At 42.8% G+C, this 23,815-nt stretch overlaps 2 protein-coding genes across 2 annotated transcripts in view; both read right to left on the bottom strand.

Moving 5' to 3' along the window:
- The window catches only part of MSH2 (mutS homolog 2), a 35,258-nt gene extending 24,550 nt beyond the window's left edge, over nt 1-10,708 (bottom strand). The window contains 7 exon segments of the mRNA XM_040550734.1: nt 5,523-5,656; nt 6,750-6,899; nt 8,007-8,153; nt 8,500-8,778; nt 9,158-9,313; nt 10,405-10,451; nt 10,454-10,708. Of these exon segments, the coding sequence (XP_040406668.1) occupies nt 5,523-5,656; nt 6,750-6,899; nt 8,007-8,153; nt 8,500-8,778; nt 9,158-9,313; nt 10,405-10,451; nt 10,454-10,622 (1,082 nt within the window). The 5' untranslated portion in view covers nt 10,623-10,708.
- A 6,361-nt stretch (nt 10,709-17,069) lies between these two features.
- EPCAM (epithelial cell adhesion molecule) lies at nt 17,070-23,006 on the bottom strand. Its single transcript, XM_040550732.1, is given in 12 exon segments — nt 17,070-17,831; nt 18,437-18,478; nt 18,888-18,924; nt 18,926-19,080; nt 19,241-19,342; nt 19,695-19,723; nt 19,726-19,757; nt 20,714-20,779; nt 21,072-21,195; nt 21,198-21,311; nt 21,954-22,058; nt 22,555-23,006. Coding segments are annotated over 12 exon segments (1,167 nt in total). The 5' UTR covers nt 22,874-23,006; the 3' UTR covers nt 17,070-17,789.
- Nucleotides 23,007-23,815: the final 809 nt, after the last annotated feature.

Here is a 23,815-nt window from a genome sequence, read left to right as displayed (position 1 = left end):
ACTGTGGAGATTGTCCTCTAGGCTTCAGTAATGCCTTTGACACTGTCCCCCATAAGATCTTCATAGAGAAGATGTCGAATTATGAGCTGGTTGAGCATACAATGAGGTGGATCAAAAATTGGCTGAAGAGCTGGACACAGAGAGTACTGGTGCATAGTTCAAGGGGAGGAAAAGGATTAAAGAAATGTTAGATCTTCAAGTTCCAAACATGTTACCAGAGAACTCAGAGACTATAACTTTTAAAATGACAAAGGTAATGTTTTTCTAACATTTCTAGAGGCCTACTGCGAAGCCAACACCACTTACATAGCACTGGAATGACAGCTTCTTTCATGCAAAATATTTATTGCACGATGATATGCATGACAATATCAAATTACACTCCTGTCTTCCAGTTAGTTCAGATTCAACCTGTGTTTCAGAACCATCTTTGCAGGTATCGGAGGCACTCCCAGTGTTTAGCTGAAGTGCATTTTAATTAAGTCATTTAGACAAACCTCCAAGCTGCTCATATTCTCCCCTCCCTTCATGAGGGCACAGGCCACCACCTACTAATTTAACTGCCTGAAATCAGTCTGTTGCTTTAGAGAAGTACTGGCCTGTACTTGGAAAAGTACTGAAGGTCTTTACAAAGCTGCTAACCAAAGCAACAAAAGAAACAAAGCCTCCCTGTAATCCTTTGCAGGGAGGGTTGTAGGTTAGGTTTTCATTACTCTGGCGTTCTTTTCTATCACAGACTAAAGTATGTGGGAAGGGAATTCAGGGCCTATAGTCCCAGTCTTTGCTCAAAATGGGTCTAGCATCAGTTGAACGTTTAACAAGAACAGAGATCCCTCAAACTCTGAGTACCCGTTCCACAGAATGACCATACTCACTGTGAAGATTTTTTTTCTTTATATCCAAATCAGATGTCCCCTGTTGCAACTTATCTCTGTTTCATCTCATCCTTTTGCTGAGCCCCTACAAGAAGCACCTAGATTCACCTTCTTTGTAACACTTGCCCACGAGGCAGTTAAAACCATCAGTAAGGTGCCCTTAGCCTTCCCTTCTCCAAGCCACAGGCCAGCTCCCTCAGCCTCCCCTCATATACCGCCGTATGCTCCAGCCCACTGCCCTTCTTGGTGTCTCTCCTGGCCTGGCTCCCATTTGCCAGTCCGCCTGTAATGCAAAGCCCCAGACTGGCTATGGTATTCTTGATGCAGCCTCACAGCTGCCAAGTAGATGTGAACAAAGATTTTCCTCAATCTGCTCTTCCTAATGGAGCCCAGTGGTCCTAATGGTCACCCTTCACTGCTGCAAATGCTGACTTGTCCACCAGGATATGAGATTTAAGCACCATGCCTCACTCCTGTGTGGCTCAAGTCCTCCAAGAGAGCCAGAGCCTACGATCATGTTCCTTCTTGTTATCTAAAGGCAGCTTTGTCCACTTCCTCACCTTGGGGCACGTCCGCTGCGGATGTTCTCTGTTGACACCCCCACCTTGTTCTCTCCCTAACTCTGACCATAAGCTCTTGATAAGCCTGCTGCCCTCTCTACAGCAGGGCTCTGCACATTCACACCTTTTGCAGAGACATAACCCTTAGAATCATAGAATATCCCAAGTTGGAAGGGACCCACAAGGATCATCGAGTCCAACTCCTGGCACCACACAGGTCTACCCAAAAATTCAGACCATATGACTAAGTGAACAACCCTTCCACCTTCCCTGTCTGACCTCCATAAAGAGCATGTGTTACAGCACTCCAGTTACATGATCATGTTTCTGTGATCTGAGGGAGATCACAAACCTGCAATGCCCACAGACTTTGCATTTCAGCTGGACGTTTCTCATCCATGTTAAGAATTCACATGCACCTGAGATGAGTCCCCAGTCATACAGCTTCTTACAGGGCACTGCGAACACTTACCCTGCTGAGCTACCCAACATGGTTTACCCAACGCGGTCCCTCCATTTGTCTGCTAGAGAAAGCATATGACAGGATGGATTTAGCATGACTAAATAAAGCATGGAAAGGAATTAAAGTCTTCCTACGCTAGCTAGCAACAAGTTACTTTTTCCATTTTTAAACAAGCTGCTACCTCAATTTTCATTTAAGATCAATTCATGAGAACGTTCTACGAACAGGGAGACTTTACCCTGCTAGACCTTTATTCACCTCAAGTTCCCTAAATCTATTACTTTCTGACTCTGTTAGATATAGAATTGGTTTCTCCAATTTGGTCCTCATGCAGCATAGGTATTTAGGAATCTGCAAAAAAAAAGCTCAAAACAGTCTTGAAATAGAAAATGATGCTTTAATACAGCCTGTAACTCCTGTGGAACTGAGACCCCCACACCTCTTCTGCTACAGGACACAGCTACAGTATACACTGAGGACTAAAAAGGTCTGATGGAACCTTGTATTTGTGCTGTGTACAAATACAGTTTCGTACTCAGAAAGATAGTTTCCCTCAGAAAGTAATAATAAAAAAATATATATATAATAACAGAACAAGCACTATTTTACATTCTTCTGCATTTCTCAAACTTTCTCGTATCTGAAAAAACAAACAAAACCTACTGAAGTTGCTTGCTGTACTTCACTAAACCATGTTACCCAATTAATATACATATTTGCAATGTAATTTTCACTTCCCGTCTCTGGAACTACATTCTAATTTCAGAAATATGCTGACTACAAAAGAAGGAGTAAGAACCTCATGTACTTGCCATCTGAATTCACTGTATGGCGAAAGCAGTGTTGTATCTTGCATACTTATGACCGATCATTATTTTTTTAATCATGGAAAACCAGCCAGACATGGGCAGAACCCCACGTCTTTCAAGACAGACAAGAACCAGGAACCTCTGTTCTCTTAGTTCTCATTAGAAGCTGTTCCAGTAGGTAAACTTTGTTATCTGAAGCACCTGCACTGCATACATTAATTCATGTTGTTACTGTATCCTGTATGGATGGTTAATACAGATTACTGATAAAACATTGTGTTCCATTTAACCATAAATGCAACACCACATTGCAGGATACAAACTACTGAAAGTTGACCCACTTAGCTCCAAAAGATGAGTTGCACCATCTACAGGCCTTAGCAGAGGGTTACAAAAGTCTCAAGTTTTTGAAATAAACTGTCAAACATCCAACTCTACACTTCTGAAATAAAAAGTTAAGTGAAGACACTTCCTGGGTAAGCAAAAACACTGGGCTTACTCCAAAACAATGTCATCTAACATCAGTCAAACCTGGATAGTTTAGGCTAGTTTGCTAAGAGGCTTGCAATAGGTGCTTTAAAATGGGGTGCTTTATTGTAACAGACATTCAAGCTAAGAAATAATCGGTTACCCACCTTGATAACAAAGGAAGCACTGGTTTTCTATGAACAGTAAAGGACCAGACATCCAGATATTTTCTTCGCTAACTATCTATGTGCTCTAAAATTATACTGTGTGAAAATTCTGAATTCTTAAAAAAAACACAATATACAGTGCAGCATACAAAAGATAACTTGGCTATCACAAATATTTGAAAAGATATTTAAATCTGGCAACGCATCTTATCAGTCCAACTAACAATTTATCTTATGTTTGTTTCTTTGAATTAAAAAAGAACAGCCCTACACACTCTGAACAGCATTAAGATTAGGAGGATGGTATATCAGCAGTTTATAAGTAAAATACATTGCTTTTATCTGGAGGCCAAATAATTAAATTCATTAAAGCAGTCCTTGAAAGAAAGACGCGTTCAGACAAGCTTAGCTATGATGCAGCAATGCTGCAGAATAAACTGAAAGGTACGACTATTTTTTGTTTTAGTCTGTACTTATGGACACTACTTTCAATAAATTGCAACCCTGGTGGTTTTGTTACTAGGCAAGATACAGGAGGTTATCAATGACCTCCTTAAAATGTTTCAAAGTTGGATACACCAACCTTTACAAGGCTCACCGATGTTAACTCCACCCAACTACTCCCCTCCTCCTTTAAATACAGCTTTTGCTAAATACAACCACCATCAGCCACACAGAATCACAACACAGAATGTAGAGATGATCGTAACTCTACAGAACAGTTCAAGTTACATTTTCTGCCCCCTATCATTTAACCCCAACTTTATAAGGAAAACACTGTCTTTCTTCCAGGTTTGCAGGACTTTTGATGCACAATAAGCAGCAAACAAGACTGATAAAAAAGTTAAAATTTCCAATGTTTACTTTGGCATAAGAAAACCACAAATGGGAGTAACTAATTTCAAAATCTTAAAACCAGCATAACCATAAAATTAAAGTTGTCATGGATTTCAGGAACCAGAACTGACAGAAGTACAAGATCCTAACCATATAACCAAGAACTAACAATTAAAGCTATGTAACACATGCAGGAGTAAGATAAAGCATTCAGTAAATCTGAGAACAAATATTTCATGTCAACTTCAAACAGTTTTAAGCATGTTTTGATTAAGTTATTAGGCATCATTCCTAAAATGATTTGAAAACGCATATATTTGTTGAATTGTTTGTCTTTTTTCAGTCTGTAAAACTAGAGAGAAGACTACTGTTTGTCTAACTTCTTTAAACATCCCCTTGTACAAGCCAAAATGTCATTGTTGGCAGTATTGATCTGTGCTAAAGCTCAAGACATTACAGGTATGTTCATATACGCTGTTATCTGAAATATGAAATGCACTTGAAATGCACTAACCTGCCATTTACTTGAGTTGCATCAAGTTTAGTTTTAGGTGATAGGGGAATAGCTATATTCAGTACAAGCTTAAAAGAAACTCTAGGCTTTCTTTGTGTGGTGAATATAATCAAGAAATAAACACACATGCAAACTTTCTGTGGGAATATTGCATTTGCAGTTTTCATTTCTGAAGGACTGAGAATTAGTTGTACAATCTTAGCAGTAAGTAGAGAAATTCTGTAAAGCTTCATATCAACGGATACTGCTCTCTACTGGTAGGGCAGACACATGGTGACAGGTGGCAGTATGAAACATCAAGAAAGATTAAAGACCATACTTGGGCCACAATATCTAGGCAAGATATGGTAAGTGTGTCCTGTTGCAACCAAAAGTATTTTCTAGAAATACAAAGAGGTCACTACCGCTTAATTTATTCACTGGTAAACTGGAAGTGGCATCAGGATACCATTACACAGACTGAGCATTTGCAGTATGAAGAACAGTTAGAAAGTGGTTGCTGCAGTGTCTTAGCATGCAGAATTAATTATTTGACCATCTAAATATATACCTCCTTTCTAAAAGGTCATAATTGTAAAACTATTTAATCCAGCAGTGAGCTGTCACTATATATCTCACAGAGCAAAAGACCTTCTGCTCTGTTTAGCTACAGTATGTTAGAGGATAGCACGCTTTCAGCTACCATTTCTAACACAGCAAGCGTTAAACATTTTTTGTTTGGTTGGTTGGTTTTTTTGTGTGTGTTTTTGGTTTTTTGCTTAAGAAGAAAAAGACTTCTGTGAAATAGTTACTAATTTGCATACGTCTGTGAAGCATGCAACACCTTTACCTTTCTTCAATTCTATTCTTGTCCATAAGCGGCTGTTTGATCCACTGATTAACTAGTCTTTGTCCTTGAGGGGTTCTGCATTTATTTAGTAAACCAGATAAGGACTGTGTAGTATTAGCATTTTCAACAGAACTCTGGAAAAAAAAAAAAAAAAAAGAGTTAGTGAAGTTTACTGACACCCACCGAACGGCACTCAAGTTTGCTACTTAAATACAGATCAGAGAGTTTTTTCTGTAGACAACTTGGCACCATCAAAAAAAAAAAAAAAATCGAATGAAACAGCACAGCATTAAAGCAACTACACTCTGGTCCCTGGAACATGGCAAGCAATGAATAGTATTTTGATACTAGCTGAAAAATCAGAAAAATGAGAGACATGCCTAGTCATTGGATGGTCATTCCTTTGAATAGGAAAAGTGAAAACATATTTGCTAGTTTGCTCTTTGTAAGGTGAAAAAAAAAAAGGGGGGGTAATCCTGTCCATTTAAAAAGAAAAAAAAAAAAAGGCAGAAACAAGCCTTTGGTTCAAGGGTTAGAATTCCCAGTTAGAATGCCATGGTGCTTTCGGAATGTTCTTAAATTCCATCTTGTTCATTGGTCTACCTGCTGCAGCCAGCCCTCCATTTCCATCACCAACAGCAGTGCTCCTGGCATATGCTTCCTCTTTCCTTAATATGAACTAATTCAGACTTCAATTCTCTTTTCCAAAGCCAGCATGACTGTAGAAAGCAACAGTACTTCGGAGTTCTTTATCATAATATGATCCAACTATAGAGTTCTTTTCTTCTCCCACCCCAAGTCTGCTCCTGCCACTGGAGACATGAACTTCTCAGACTAAAGCAAAGGACAGTCAAAGCATTCCCTCCTCTGCTTAGCCAGACACCTCAGCAGCTACAGCCAAGTACTTCTAAGGGACTTCCCATATCTGCATTTTACACACAGACACTTGTTTATGGCCACTTCCTACCTCTCTTATGATCTTCTCTTCTACATTGAAAGAAGGCTAACAAAAAAAAACAAAGAACAGCAAACAGAAACAGTGGTAACACTGACTAACTAAAACATACATTATACAGCAGTAGCTAAAAACAAAGCCAAAAACCAGAAACTGTCCTTAATCAGGATCTGGGGAGCTGAGACTTGACTGTCAGGCTACTACTGTCCTACTGTCAACAGCTAAACAAGCATACTGCCAAACACTGATCAATTCAATTGTGCATTTCTTACCTGGAAAAGGTTGAGGGCTTGGACAGCCGCATTATCTAGAACCATGTATTGACTAAGATCAAAAGTAGTCAGTTCAAATTGTCCAAAATTAGACTCATCCGACAGCAACTCTAAAAACTTGATAATGGCTGACAAAGATGAAATAGCGACCTGAAGTTGGGAAAAAAAAAAAAGAATCTAGTTCGAAATACTCCTGAATCTGGGAGCATTTGATAATAAATAAAATTACAAGAAATACAATCAGGCAATGTCTCTCCACCATATCAATTATATCAGATGCACTCCTTTTTTCTAGGGCATGGCAGCTCCTTTCTGGGTAGGTGCAAGAAAAATGAACTAGACATTTGCATAATCTGATAAACAAACTAAGACGTAAAATACGTTTGCCAGCTTTCCAAAGCTGTTATCAGCTGGCCCAGGAACACATTTCTGGCCCGGGAACACAAATGAGTTATTGCAGATAAATAAGACACCATGGATCATCCGAGGACATGGTTTCAGGGTTAGTTTTCAGACAGAACAAGGATCTGATCTGGCTCACCAACATGGCCTTACAAATGTTAGTGCCAGCACAAAAGAGAGGGAGCAGCATTACTGACTTGTTCAGTTGTAACAGACTTCAAACAATTTTGAACTGTTATGAAATCACACATTAAGGGAGAATAACTCTGCTGATGCTCATTGCAAATGTAAGGTACAATCAAAGGCATTTTAAAACAAATTAAAACATGTTTTATCTCAAGGAAATTAACTCTTGTTTACAGCTGACTAAGAGAACAAGTACACTCAGTTGATATGCAGGCACTACATCACATGTTTGAGCTGTAAGATGATATAAAACATTAAAATATTAGCATACACAGTACTCTATTTCCAAATGAGTTTGCCCATTATGCAAATTAATTTAAGGATTGTTCTTGAGTCCTTATGTAGACAGATTATGAATAGGACGTACCTCTTGCTCATAGTCAATTTGTTTACTAGAGTTTACTACTTTAAAGAGATATTTGATATCTCACTTTTTTCCAGAACCCCTAGAATCTGACTTTGACATAAAGATTCAAGCAGGGCAGAACTGCTAAGCACTTCAACAAGAATGCAGCTTAATATGCCATGGGTTATACAATGTAATTTCCCAGAAGTGCAGGAATCCAGTATAAAACAGGATCAAGAAGGGTAGAGATCAGTTTACAACACATGTATATACCACTCTGCTTCTAAAAAACAGGGGCACATTAAACAGTGCTCTATGCTCACCTGCTTCTCCATCTCTGGCAATGCTGCACTATTAAGTTGTTCTTCTTTTTTTGATTTTAGCAAGCGATTGAGATCCTGAACAATATCTTTTGTTGTGAATTCCGCCTTCTTTCTGTCTGTAATCAGGATTCCTCCTCTCTGAACGACCTGTCATCCAAAAGCAGACACAGTTATCAATTATTTTCAATTTTCAGCTGATAGATGTTCATCTCCTGAGAGGAGACACACTGAGGAGACATTTATTTACTGCTGATTTGCAGAGAGAAGAATGACACAAGATTTTACCCTTACAATTTTTTCTGATTAAATTGCAAATAAGTCAGACAGATCATATATTTTATATGCATAAACCAAAATTTCTTCAAGTTTACATAGCACTTCCTCATTTTTCCATAAATCACAGCACCTAGCTAAAAAGATAGAGATAAAGCTTTTTAGATAAAGTTTTGTCTAGCTGTAAGCCTAAGGCTATGAGCACAGGTAATTCCCTTACTTGTCGCAGTTTTCCCATCTCTCCTGCAGTCTCTCCTCCTGGTAGCACACACTCCTTAGGTCCCAGCTGAACCAGTAGAGCTTCAAGGTTTGAGAACTGATCATTATCTGGAAATTCACAGACGCTCAATTTTCTCAGCGTAGTGTCAACATACCCTACTCCTACAACTCTTTGTCCATCAGCAGTAGACAGCTTCACCCCCACAACCCCAATAGCCATTGACATATCATTGTTGGCAAAGAGAACTTCTTCAAACTGGGCAAGATTTCCCGGAGAACCCTGTTTAGAGAAAAAATATAGTTTTAAAGAGTGTGTATATACAGATAAACTTACTAAAAAAAAAAAAAAGACAACAACAGATAAGAAAAATCCATTAATGCAGAACATACAGCTGTTTTAAACCTTTTTAACCATTGAAATTTACATATCATACACAGAAAGTGAACTACTTCTGGCTTCTTTAATCTCCCAACCTATGACAAGTTCCTCCAGCATTAGAATACTGGAATATACAACAGACCACATGATTTGCCACCCTACCACCAGTCAGTCACTGAAAATCTCAGAGTTCCATACCAAAGGACACAGGAAACAGTAATTTCCCCCACACACACATCTGTAAAAAAAAAAAAAAAAAAAAAAAGGTAGAAATTTGTACCTTGTATGCTAGATACCAGTCATTTTCTTTGACAGATTTACTCCCTGCTTTATTCTTGTAAACTTCAACTCTGTAATGACGAACCAGGAGCAGATCTCTCACAAATGATTCAAAGTTCATTTTACTAAGCACAACACTTTCAAGTTTCTGATTTCCTAGGGGAAAAAAATAAAAGTCTTATTAGATGCCCAAATAACATGTTCACATTTATTTTCTGTAATCAAAATCCCCAAGAAACAGAGCTAACAGCCTTTGTGGTAGACGTTACTCTGATATTGAAAAGTATGTAAAACCCATGAAACATAAAAACTCAATATTCAACTGATTAACGTTAAGCATGAGAAAGTATACACCATATAACTTTGCAACATTAAGCTCCTTAAGATAATACTAAGGTTTGCCTCTTCTGACAAAATGCTTTTATCTAAATGCTCTTACATCTGTTGTCTGAAAGCTCTACCTTCTTATTAGTTATTTCATGAAGAGATAAATAAAAAAGCAACAAGGGGCAGGCACAAGAGAAAATCTTAAGCAATACATAATTAAATGTTATTCACTGCTGCAGGCCATCATGAGTCAACCACCTAAGAATGGAGACATCGTACAGGTGAATCTCACTGTTGTTAACCAATTTGTCACCTGCACAAGTATATGAGTCCTTAGCTATCGCAGAAAATGTCACGGAATCATCTCCACAAATGGAAATCTGACAGTGCTCTAATGTTAATAATGGTGTTTATTGTGTCCAACTAGTCATCCGCATCTGACGGTTGTGCAGTGTGAGGGTTATGGGGAGAGGTGTGTGTAAACAAAGAGAGGTGTGTAACAGAAGCACGCTGTCTGCTGTAGATCCTTTCCTACATTATCTGTCCCATACACCCTACTCGGAGCGACTAATAATTATCATTTCAAAGCAGCGAGAAGTTGGAAAATAAAAAGATTCGCATTTATTTACGCTTGCTTTGAAGCAGCAGCGAACCAGATCAGACACAAAAACCTGGAGACCTCTTATCGCCTTCCTTCCCACTCCTGCCAGCCCAGGGAACAGCACCACACGCTGCGGCCTTCAGCAGGCCGCCACCTCCGAGTAGCGAGGCCAGAAGCGCCCAGGCCGCGAGGAGGCCACGCTCCTGGGCCACCGAGCGGCCCCCGGCCTCCAAACCGGGCGGAACGGGCCGGGACGGACCCCAACGGACCCAACGGAACGGGCCGGCAGCCCGAGCCCCCCCCGCCCGGCCCTGACGCACCGCGGCGCCCGCCAGCTGCCGGATGACGGCGCGGGTGCGGAAGAGCTTCTGGCGGCCAGCCGCGCGTCCGCGCCGTGCGCCGTGTAGTAGTCGCCGCGCTCGAAGAAGCGCACGGTGGTGTCGGGCTTCTCGGGCAGCGACAGCACAGCACGCACGAAGCCCGCCTCGGCGCCCGCGCCCTCCGGCCACACCGCGTCCCGCGGCGCCTCCACCGCCATGGCTGCTGCTGCTGGCTGCTGCTGCTGCTACCCCTGCTCCTGCTGCTCCTGCTGCTCCCGCCAACCGCCACCACGCACGCACGCTCCGCCAGCGGCGCACGCGCCCCACCGCCGGCAGCCAATCGCCGCCCGGCTCTTGCAGCACGTCACGGCCTCCCCGCCGGACCCAGAGGCCGCTGAGGGGATGGCGGCTGCGGGGCGCCGCGACCGGCCGCACCGCGCCGCCGTCAGCGCCGCTCAGGTCCCGGCCCTGCCTGCAGGGGGCTGCTGCGCGCAGAGCGCTGCTGGGGCCTGGCGCTGCGCTAAAACGCCGGGCAAGGTGGTGTCCGGGGGCCCCGAGCGCACCCGGGCCGTAAAGAAATCACTTGGATGTTTGGCATTGCTTTTATTGTTTTTTTGTTTGTTTTTTTGTTTTTTCCTCAGTTCCACATCATGATTCTTATGCCCCAGTTCAGTTATCTGCATCTTATCGCCTACAGTCAAAACACATCTTAGAATTGAATAAATGCCTTAGCATTTCTTGCATGTGTCCATATCCCTTCTGTTTCTGACTGCCATTGTTTGCTTCCCACTGCTTTCCTCCCATCTTTCCACCCTACATTAGTTTCTCCCACCTCACCTCTCTCCCTCGTCCATCCCGCCAGTCCCTGGCTGTTCCCTCCCAAGAAGCACTTAAGCATCTCCCACCACAATCCCCCTCTGTCCTGTTCCTGCACAGCGTCACCTGAGCTGCCCATCCCCTCAGGGGCACCTCGGCCTTCCTGACCCAAACACCAGCACCATACCCCTGAGATAACAGCTTTCCTCACACCAACACTCTCCTCAGATTTTCCTCCTAAAAGCTAATGCAGCCCGTGCTCTGGTACCTCAGTGCTTCCCACCCCATCTGCCGCCCAAGGGTCTGTTTCAGCTTCACACACGCACACACCTGCAGCATCGCCCCAGGGCCTCACACTATCGCCACCCAGCAGTACTAGGATGTCACACAGCATGGTGAGGACTGTCGCTTTCTTCCCCTGGGGCCACCTTCTCACCCACACCCCTCAGCTGGGGGCTTGCCCTCTCGCAGTCCCCCTTCACAGTGACACCCCTAGGCCCTGTCCCTCCCATTCCACCTGGTCTTCATCAGGTTATGGTACAGATGACTACTTCAATTCAATTAATAAGACAATTGGAGACCCATTTTCAGTTATAAATGTGGTGGCATTGCTGCAAGTATGTTACTAGAACTTTGACAGCTTTGCTGTAGCTCCAAATCTTCCTCTTATGTCCTGAACAATTATAAAATCAGCATCTTTCTTGAGGGGCAATTGGATTTATTTTCAGTATGTGTAAGTATACTTTTCCAAAACTTATTTTCAGAAGAGCTAAACCACCTAGCCTGATATTCACCTGCACCAAAATTGTTTACTTGAGGCTGTGCTCACATAGAAAAATTAGGCCTAAATAACTATCATTCAGCAAACACAACAGGCAGCCTTCTGAAAGGCATTCATAAGTGAGGTGAAAAACCACATTAGCCCAAAATAGATGGGATTACTTCTCTTTGTACATACTGATGAATATGGATAAGGCAGATGATGGCACAAGAAGATTAAAACAAAAACAAAAACAAAAACAAAACAAAACAAAACCATACTTTATGAACATTTGGAGAGGAGATGAGCTCAAGGGACCTCATTACCACCTTCAAAAGAGATAATAATGCCTGTTAAGCTGTAATTGCTGTGTGTTGAAGTGCTTCATTCTCACTCTTCAGGGCTGGTTACACTCCTCCTTCAGCAGTTTGCTCCAGGCAGCTCTGCTGAACTGCAGTCTCCCATTTACAGAAAGCCACCACCTAAACCTGCCACTAGCGTTCTTTGTGGTGAGCACAGTTCATGAGAAACCTTTATGCCATGACATCTCATCTTCAATATTTCACTGGATCAGTCACATTTCCTCTGAGCTTTGGCTATTTCTTTAACCCACCTGTTCTGCACACTGGCTGATCCACACAAGTCTGAGTGCAGACCATCAACCTATTAGGAAGGGTGGTGCTTCCTCATGCTATAGCTAGCAGAAAATTTGCTGCTTTCTCTTGCAGACCAGGAGGGATGAGAACGAGAAGATGCGTGTAACTGTTAGGCACGTGGTGGATGGTAAATGTGTGCAAATCTAGACCTTCATTACTTTTGTTGCCTTTTTATGCATAATGAGCGTACACAGAAATCTTCATCTTTTTTTTTCAGTTAAGAAAATGTATGCCCTTTAAACACTAAAAAAATAAATCCTGTTTCACTAACAGTTAATTAGTATTCAACGGTGATCAGTGGCAGCAATAATGCTTTTGAATTTCTAGGGTTGTCACCAGGAAATTTGTGACTGGTACACATGTGCACACATACAGTGCAACAGAGGTTTAAGATAATATTAACGGGATAAGAATAGTTAGTTAATGTAAGCTGGAAAACAGAAAATGTGGCTGTTACCTTGTAAAGGACCTTTTAACTTTCTTGTATGCAGTTTTTTATTCAGACCAACTTGCCACAGCCATCCCTCTACTTTGCAGTCACCTGCATGTGTAAGGATTCTGCAGTGCATTTAGGGCTTAACAGAGGGAAAACAAAAACATCTTAAATGTATCAAGTTTTTACATGCTGTAACTTGATAAGTGTTGCCTTTAACATTATACATCACCTCCTTTATCTACCACCTCCCCTTGTATGTCTGCCATTGCACTAAGAAATAAGAACAAAGAAGGATTTTAGCAAAGTCCATAAAACTCCCGTGGAGATGAACCCACTATTCCCTATATGTGAGCCTCCCTACAGCATGCCTGACTACCTGCATGCCTAACAATGGATCTTTGTAATGCCAAACTGCAGTCTCACAATGAAGTTGATAAAATTCAGAATCAGTTGTAAAGTTGTGGCAGCAGAGCTACTAGCATTTTTAGTTACCTAGATTTTTTTTGCAGGGCTATTTCAAGCAGTCTGTAATTCAAAGCCTCTGTCTTATGGCAATCAACATCCAAAAGGTAAAGATGCAAATACACGTTTCAGGAACAGTGCTATTTGTCTTACCACATTTATTAGGTGGTTGTTGAGAGGGTAACAGGCATACTATCACAACAGACCCTACATACTCAACACCGTGCTTTCACTTTGTAGTCGTGGAAACTATGCTTAGGGATTACTTACGTCTTTGTAAGAAATTTTTATGACCTTTATTGGTCATGTTTTCTCAAGCCTGTTATTTGCATGTCCTCTTCTAAAAAAGTCTCTCATTAGTTTTGCATAAACATTTAATTTTGCTCAGCAATAATAATAATGTTAATATATTACATATATAAATGCATACTAGCAAACTCATAAGAAAGTAATAGATCTGCACCTGCCTATACAAGCACTATTTTCCCATGTTGTACATACAAACTGAGATAAATATCTCTTTTGTTCATCCTCAAATTATTTAAAATCACAGTTGGCCTTTATGTCTGTACATTAAAAGAGAAGGAATGTGGTATCAAACATTGTGTAGAACTTTAGATTTAGGAAACATGCTCTTTACTGAAGGAAGTTAATGAATTAAGCACATAAAAGTATTAAAATATTACCTTGTCAAAACCAGATGCAATACAAAATTGCTTTTTAACTTTGCTGAAACTTTTGAAGTATTGCAATAAAGAATGCTTAATATTTTGCTATTTAATATCTTAGCATTTTCCCATAACAATTTTGCCAGCAGTTCAAAAGTGCTCTGTAAAGAAACATCATATGCCTATGTAGAGAGTTGACATCTGATTGTCGTGGGTTTATGTGGCAAGGTTTGGTAGCGGGGAGCTGCTGGGGTGGCTTCTGTGAGAAGAATTCAGAAATTGCCCCATGTTAGATATGGCCAGTTTCAGCCAGCTCCAAAAGGGACTTGCTGCTGCCCAGAGCCGAGCAATAACAATGTTGTTTATGCCTCTGTGAGAGCAGATTGAAGAAAGAGAAAAGAAAAATACTGGGCAACAGCAGCTGGGAGAGGGAGGAGTGAGAAGCAGCCCTGCAGACCCCAAGGTGAGTGCAGCAGGGGGCAGGAGGTGCTCCAGGCACACAGCAGAAGTTCCCTGCGGCCTGTGGAGAGGCCCCTGGTGGAGCAGGCTGTCCCCTGCAGCCCATGGGTCCCACACGGAGCAGATCTCCATGCTGCAGCCCGTGGAGGAGCCCCCGGTGGAGCAGGTGGATGTGCCTGGAGGAGGCTGCGGCCCATGGAGAGCCCGCAGGAGCAGGCCCGGGCCGGAGCTGCAGCCCGTGGAGAGGAGCCCACGCAGGAGCAGGGGGTGGGGGGAGCTGCTGCCCACATGTGGGAGACCCGTGCTGGAGCAGTTTGCTCCTGGGGGATGGACCCCGTGGTACGGAGCCGTGTGGGAGCAGTTCCTGAAGAGCTGCTGCCTGTGGGCAGCCCCGCAGGCTCAGTTCGGGAAGGACGGCATCCCGTGGGAGGGACCCCACGTGGAGCAGGGGCAGGGAGTAAACGTGAAGGAGTGGTAGAGATAAAGCATTAGGGACTGACCGCAGCCCCCACTCCCCCTTGCTGCTCAGGGGGAGGTGAAAGAAGGTGGACGGGGGAAGGTGTTCTTAGTTTTTCTTTCTCACTGCTTTAGCTTGTTAGTAACAAGTAATAAATTTCTCTATTTCCCTATGCTGAATTTGTTTTGCCCGTGAAGATAATGTTGAGTTATGTCCCTGTCCTTATCTCAACCCTTGAGCCCTTTTATCTTATTTTTCCCTCTTTCTCTTTGAGGTGGGGGAGTGAGAGAGCAGTCATAGCATAGCTCAGCTGTCTACCAGAGTAAAACCACCACAGTGATATTGGCTTTTTTTTTTAATTAAATTCAGTACATTAGCCTTCTCTAGATACAGAAGGCTATAATACACAGCAGAACACCTCTTTTTACCCTTATTTTTTTTCCATTTCTCCATACACATACACTCCTATGCAGCTGCATTACAAGTCATGCTTACTAAACAAAACAGGACAAAACAAAAACCTATAGAGATCAATAAAAGTACTTAGGATAGGAAACCAGGGTAAAGCCTACTACTAAATCAGTTGTGAATAACAGCCGTTTTCAGGTAAGCAGCAGCATGCTTGTACCATAGTAATGACTTTAGCAACAGACACAGTAGGATCACTCTGTGAAAAAAAATCAAAATGCCTTCCTCTACTGTAGGAAAAATGTTTTTGAACAAACTGGGACAACATTCATGCCACACAGCAGGCACATACCGGTCAAGTAGCACATTTGTAGCACCAGCTCAGCCACAGCACAATGGCACCTCTTTCCATCCCACAGGCCAAAAATAGAGCATGAAAAAGGGATGGGGAGTCTAGGGAGGAGAGGAAAAACTAGCATATCTATGGGGAGGCATGGTAATGATGGCATATTGTAGACATTAAAGAAAATATAAGATTGCACGTGACTCAACAAAAGACAACCTTACTGAAAACTAGACTTCATTAAACAGCTTATAAAATTGTATTAAATTTAGCATGGCTCAACAGATCGCCTTTACACCACGGAAGAAAGGGAGTGGCATGTACTGGCAAAGAAAGAATGCCCTGTAGGAACTGTCACCAACTAATGCGCCCACCAAAAGGGGTGAAGACGCTCCTGTAAATCCCTACAACTAGATTTTTGTGCTTAGCAAGACTAGCAGCTTGACAGAGCAAACTGATAAGAATGCCTTGCTTATCAAATTTGGCAAAACCTATGGGTTGCAGCAGCTCAGTACATGCCCGTATGTTCATAGCACTAGATGATAGAAGCCTAGAAGTGATCACCACCAGTAACAAGCCTGTATTTTCAACATCTAACACAGTAACTAACACAAGCATATGATAGCTACCATGTTGTCTGAAAGCAGAAGGTATACTGGTGACCTGTGACATAATTATAGTCAACTTCCTTGTTGTAAGTTGTGGACATACACAAGCTCTCTCATAGGCTATGTTCCACATTTAATTTTATGAACACAGTATGTAGTTTAGCCTACTTTTCCTGTTTTAGGGAGGGGGAACAAAACATTGCATTAATAAACAGATTTGTCATTCCATTCCTTATCTTGTATCTCATTATTTCTTTGGCAACAGGAGTTACAGCATTTCCTTTATAAATAAGATGCTGGATGGACCATCTATTTACATGCTAGCTAGTATACATTACATAGGATTATTGACTGCCAAAGCAAACTATTTTATGCTAAGCTTGGGGAAGTAGATTGCCTTTTAAAGTCTGGTCAGACTCCATGACAGAAAACAGTAATAAAGCAGAAACAGTCTGTGAATGGTGTAAGAGCTCTAGCTCTTTTCCAGCTCTGAGATCAGATGCCAACATACCCACTCCAAAACCTACCCAATTAAAGGCTTGTTTTATTATAAATACATACCACTTGAAAGAGCATCTACATGTTCCTGAAATTACTATGTTCAGAGCATGTTATTTTTTAATACAATCAATCCACATTATCATTTTACTCCTGTTGCACATTAATAGTGGAAAATAAAGCATAGAATTTACTTTAAGGAAAAAGAATCAGGCTATCAAGAGATTAGATAGCTGTTATTTGGGCTTCTAAAATATTTTCACCTATTCTAAGATTGCTTGCTTTAAGCATTACACTACTGAATTTAGAAGCATGATAGTTTACCAAATCATCATTTCAACATGGAATAATTAGAAGCCTTTCAAGGTTTTATTAGTTTGTCATAAAAAACTTACAGTAAGTTCAAATATGTACAAATAGCCATAAAAACAAAGCCATGTTCAGTTACTTATACATGAGCCAAATATTCATGACATGGCTACAAAAAAAAGTCTTCAAAAAAAAAAACTCCCACAAGGTTAAAACAACCATTAAAAGTTTATGCTCCAAAAGCCCAGTAGCAGCAGTTGACAGCTCATTTCATTACAAAAATCAGGGAGTAGTAGTTAACTTTGACTTGATAAAATCAGATGTTTAAGATTTAACTCTCAACAAATAGTAAAAGTAGTAGCATGGTTGTCAGTCTAGGCTTTGTTTAACAATCATTAAGCAAGCACAATTGCCTCCCCATCCAAGGAATATTAACTCTTAAGATCCATGCCTCCACTGTTTTTTTCTTCTTCGTTGAATCTTACTTGGTATTCAGCTGATTTAGTTATGCATTCAGTCCTCTATGCATTTCATTCATTTCCTTTACCTGGGGGAGGAGGAAATAGGTTGAGGAACATCAACATTTGTGCTACTTCTTAACAGGAGAACCCAGAAATCAATAACTTTATTCCAGATTTTCATTAGCAAGGGGTAGTTGTCAACTGGACTATTCAGCTACAGCATTTGGATTCCTCTACAAATACTCTGAACCTAGGGCTGAAACACCATACACCTTAGCACAATTCCATTGGAAAGTAGCACATCAATAGGAACCCCAAGGCCCTTGCAGTTGAAGAAGCTGAAGACCCCTGAAGATCTCCACATCTTCATAATAAAACAAGACTATCAGTGCTTCCTGTGGATTGCACAGCCCTTGCTATAGAAATGTAAAAACAGTACTTGCCTCCAGTATCTCCCCCTTCCCAAATCCTGGGAAAGGCATCAGATTGCCAGTTGCCTTTGAAACTAACAGGCAGAGCCAACATGGTGAACTATACAGAGATCAAAACTAGTTACAGAATTTCACTCCCCCCCACCCTCCAACATATCTGAAGCACCCAAAGCAAGCTATTAGCCTACAGCAGAAACTTCTAAGTTTAGGTTCTAACCAACCTCCCCCCACTTCCCCTATATACCATCAACAAAAGTTACCTCTGCTTTCACGTACTTCCCTTTCTTCCTTCGTGTGAGGACCTGTAAGGAAAGAAGGAGCAAGGGAAGGACAGATTAATTAAGTTCGATTTAAGTCTTGATTTACATTTAACTTTATCTGGTTGGCACTCTGATCTTGAAACTGCCCATTCCCCATCCTTCCAGATTTAACAGGCTGTCTGCCACTCTTGACTACCTTAAACCGGGAGGCAAGACAGGTACTTCCTCCACCTAAATGTTTTCCTAATACTTTGTTTTCCATGCAACACCCTTCTGTCACAACCCAAACCAGTGACAGTCCGCCTTTAACTCCTCTCTACTCCCGAGTCTCAAGAAAACCCACAAAAGCTAGTTTACAGCTGAAGACTTTGTCAGAGTCCAATTACCTTAGTATATTATTCCCCAAATTACACTGTTACCCACTCTGCCTGGCAGCTTTGTTAGAACTTACCAGAACAACAATTCCAGCAACTATTGCTACTATTACTTACAATGACAGCAATGACGCCAGGAGTCAGAGACTTCATGGAGAACTCTGGTGCTATTTCATCAACATAGTAGACCACTGTCTTCTCAAGATGTACCACTTCATTGTCAATACTGACATTCAGTCTGTCATTAAGAAAGATGGAATCACCTTTTACCTAAGGACAGATAGCAAAAGAGACTTGCTAGTTCACCTTGTAATAGGCATTCTTCTATGCATCACAATAGTTTAACTTGCTTTTGCCAGAATATTCTAAGACTATCAAACGCGATACAATACATATTTAGTCTTTGGAAGACTCTACCCATGACACTTACATCTTTTTCAAAGTAGTAGGCCACATCAGCTATATCCACTTCTCCAGCAGATTTGTCTGAGGAATTTTGCTTCAGATCAATAGTAATGTAAGGGTTTTCATACTGGGGAAGAAGACAGTATAGAATTAAAGGGGCTAATTTAGACCCAACTACTAAATACACAGCAAAATACAATCTGACTTGTGAGATAACATTCTCAATCAAGTTTATGGTACTTCTCAAGCAAAGTTTTTAAAGAACAATTCATATTCCGCATTTTTGATGGAGCAAAGTAAATTCATTATACTAGGAAGACAGACATGCAATTTTTAAATTCAGATACAGTCATTTGCTAGCATTCAATAAGCGACACTATTTTGCGAACCTTCATTAAGATCTGTACATGCAACAAGAACTTCAAAGTCACTGAAGTTTTATTTTGTGAATAATTCACTAAAAATTATGTGCCTCTTACCACAACATTGGCTATATAGCGCCCATCAGCAGATAACGTCTGGAAATTGTTTCTTTGAAGAATCTACAAGGATATTAGAACCGTAACTATTAAAAGCAGTACTATTTTACACATCACTTTACAGATAAGTAGCAATTTCCCCCACAACACACACAGTCTGTTTGTGGGAGACTGACCCTAGGCTGACAGCTATGCCAGCCAGTCTCCAAGCAATAGCTACTTCGGAACCACCCTCTCCAAACCTGATTTATTGCTGAGCATGATGTTATATGATCTGGGATCTCGTTGGTCAATTCAGGTCAGCTGTCTTGGATGTTTCCCCTCCCAACCTCCTGCCCATCCCTAACCTACTCAATGAGGCAGCAGAGGGAGAGACAGAGGAGACCTTTACACTATAAAAGATTCTTATCAACACTGTTTTGGTGACCAGTCTAACACAGCACTATTGGCTGATACGAAGAAAATTAACTCCACCCCAGCCAGGCCCAGCACTCATTAAGAGGTACTAGAGCTCTGTTAATTCCCAACAGTGAAGTTGGGCTTACTGCAAAACAAACAATTACTGCACTGGTGAAGATCAAAAGACTTTATATAGTTTTAAGATTTCACAAATGCTGAAACAGAAGTTTCTACTGTAATAAGCAAAAACCCTCACAGCTACAAGCACATTTTCCTTGTTATATTACGTTTGACAATAGGTAGAATTTTATTTAAGCCAAGAAATATAGCTAGCCTGATGTTTTGTCCTACTTTTCTGAAGTCCCTCCCCTCTTTGTCAGTTTAATTTTTGAGCAGTTTCACCTGATTATCTTCTTTACTATTGACTTGATTAAAAGGCAGAATCAATTTTAAGTGGAAATGTGATTCATTTCCACATAAACTGTTAATTTCCAATAAAATTAAAGCAAGCTTTATGAAGGACCTATAGGTCACTTACAAGAAGTCTTATAGAGAAATGAGTTCACACATGTCAATGCTTTTATACACTTAGTTGTTTAGAAGTACATTAGGTCACTTACTTCTTCAGAGACTCAGGGTTTATAGGAGTTTCTCTTTCAGCATGTTTCATTTCAATGATGATCCACCTGAAGTAATGAATATTCTTAAAAACACGTGCATATAAACAGTGTACACCAAGAATCTAATCCCATCCCCTTTTGGGGGTGGAGGTGGGTGAAGCAGTGAGAGGAAATATATATATCCTCCCCTCTCCCCACAAATCTCACTGTTTCCAAAGGAAGAAAAGGCAGTAAACAAGTACTTATTGCTCCATGTTCATTCAGTCCCAGTGTATCACTCACAGATAAATCCTCTGTAAGGCAGAACCTTATACAGGAAGGCTTTTAGGTCACAGCACACCCTGCTGAAAAGACTTACGTTGTTCTGACTAATTTATTGCACTTCAAGTCTGTGTCATGTTTGTCAGTTCTTCTAACACCAGCTGTATTCACACACCAACAGGTGGTTCCATTGCACTGCTTTGCCTTGAAAACACCATTTTTTCACACTCAGGATCATAAAGACCATCAGTATCTTCAAATGCATCTTTTGGTTTTTCCCGACGACCTGATTTTGTGCTTTTTACTTCTGCTTTCATCAACAAGCATTTTGATGTCACTAAAAATAACCAGAAAGTCACATTTTACAAGTTCAGACCACGCATGCACTAAACAAAACTCCAAAAGCATAAACGACATGGTTACTTTAGAAGCAACTGTATTTGAAGCCATTACAGGAAGATCAGATATGCAAGATGTAGGTAATGAATAAAGTCAATACAGTTTGGAGTATATCAGCTTCTGAAGCCAAATGCATAAGTCCAGGCAGTTTTGGTTTCTTCCGCCCAGAGGAAGATTTACAGGCTACCTCAAACCAAGATGTAAGGCTTTGAAAAGATTCTTTCACCCCTAGATTCATAGGAAGAGTTACAATATATGCTTAGAAGGAAGCAAAAAATTAACATGTGAGAAATCCTTTCCGTTAGACAAACATCAGATAATAACAGAAATCAGGGAATTGGAGTCATACACACATCCACACAAGTTACGCAGGAGGAATCAGACATGCTCATTGTTCATTGCCAGTTGACCTAGAAGACCAGGAAGAATCTTTCTTTCCCTTGCTATCATAATTTGCCAGGAGCTCATTGCGCATGTCCACATACCCCCTTACACCGTAGCTGGCACTTTTATTTAGCACCCCCATAGTAGTGAGAACTCCTAGGTTAAAACCCGCAGAGGACAAACGGGCTGTACTCACGAGTATCACAGGTCACGGTGACACCGGAGCCGATGGAGCTGCATTGGCAGACGCCGTTAACCAACACGCAGTCGGTGACACGCTTATTCTTCTCACAAACACAATCTGGAAGAGATATACGGCCATGAGCGCGGATGCTCCCGAAGGCGAGGCGGGGCGGCGGCTGACCCCGCGGGCGAGGAGGGGAGCCACAGCCTCCCCTCACCAGGCGGGGGCGGTCGGGCCCGGGGCGCCAGACACCCTCAACAACCCCGACAGCCCAGCGAAGGGCGAGAACTTTCCTCTCGAAGCACCAGGACCGGCTGCCGGCCCTTTTTTGAAGCTGGGCACCCCCAACCGTGGCCATCCCGCGGACGGGGCGAGAGCCGTCGGGGGAGAGGGACGCGACGGCCGGGCACCTTCCCGCCCGCGGGCACCCCCCGCCTCGGCGGGGGCGCCATTTTGTGGCGCTGCCAGGGGCCGGGCGGAGCGGGGCGCCCACCACCCCGGCTCGTGGGCGGCTCCGCGGAGACCGAACGGGGTCGTCCGCGGGGGTCGAGAGCCCCGTTTGGGGAAGCGGGGAAAGCTCGGGGCGGGCCGAGGGTGCGGTGCGGGCACTCACCGTTCTGGGCGCAGGCAGCGGCACAGAGCAGCAGCAGGAGCGCAGCCTCGCGGAGCGGCTCCATGGCTTCAGCCGGCGGTGGGGCGCGGAAAGGCCGGGGAAAGCCTCGGAGGAGCGGACTGGGGAGAGGGCGAGCGCTGTGTGCGCGGCGGAGAGCGATGTGAGCCGCCCGACAGGTTCGGCAGGGGATGGCCGCGCCGCACCCCCTGGCTCCGGTTACACCTGAGACGCGCAGAGGGCGGCAGCCAGGCGTTGTTAAACCGCCCCCTCCCCCCGCACCTGGGCGAAACTGGATGGAGCAGGGCGAGCCCGAGCTCATCGCCCTCCCTTTCTCTGCCCCGGCCCAAATATAGCCTCTTCCGGACCGCTCGGGGGCGGGCAAGGGGAGCGCCCCGGGTGTGGCCCGTCCCGTCGTGCAGGAGAGGGGACGAAACGGCGCTGCCCCGGGCCGTCGGGGGAGGAGGGGGTGTCGGCAGCAGGCAGCCGCCCCCGCCGACGAGGAGAAACTGTTAGTCACGGGGAGAAGTCCCGGGCAGGCGTGTGTGTGTGTGTGTGTGTGTGTGACCGCAGGTGGGCCGGGAAGCAAAGCCAGCCCCGCCGCCGGCCCGGGGCTTCCCGGCCCTGCCTCGCCCTTTTGTTCCCCCCCCGAGGGGTTTTGTGCCCCTGGGTGGTCGCGCTGCCACCCCCTGCTCCCGCAGACCACCTCCGTCGGGCTGAGGAACAGTGATAGATAGCGGCGTTTAATGATTAATTCTGCTCAGATCCACCGGTGCCTTTTGAACTCTTTCCTACAAGCGCTTAACAGAAATCCTGATGATCCCGGAGTTAGCTTAGGAAAAAACAAACAGACACCTGTCTATACAGAACACACTTTCTCGAGGATCTTTCTGCATTTTTTTCCCCCTAAAACACTATAGTGAAGTATATGTTTGGTTACTCCCCTTTAAGATTGCTCTGAAGGGAATCGCTCTGGCACAGGAGTATCTGCACTTTCCTTGTTGAGAAAACAAAGTCTTTGGTGCCATGTCCCTGAGCAGTTAGTCCTTACCAGGAACATATGAAATTGTAGGTAGTGCAAAAGCCCTGGCAACATTACAGAAAACGAAAGGTACGAAAGCTTGCTGCTCGTTTTAGAATTGCTTTCCAAAGTGGAAAAGTGATGCCAAAATGTAAGACAAAAGAAGGTGTGGTATACTTTTTTCTGAATCTTTTCTGAATTTATTAATTCAGTTTAAAAAAATCTTTCTGAAAGATACATTAG

This window comes from Cygnus olor, chromosome 3, assembly GCF_009769625.2.
Source record: "Cygnus olor isolate bCygOlo1 chromosome 3, bCygOlo1.pri.v2, whole genome shotgun sequence".
In the NCBI taxonomy this organism is placed as follows: Eukaryota; Metazoa; Chordata; class Aves; order Anseriformes; family Anatidae; genus Cygnus; species Cygnus olor.
This window is presented reverse-complemented; position numbering and strand designations above follow the sequence as displayed.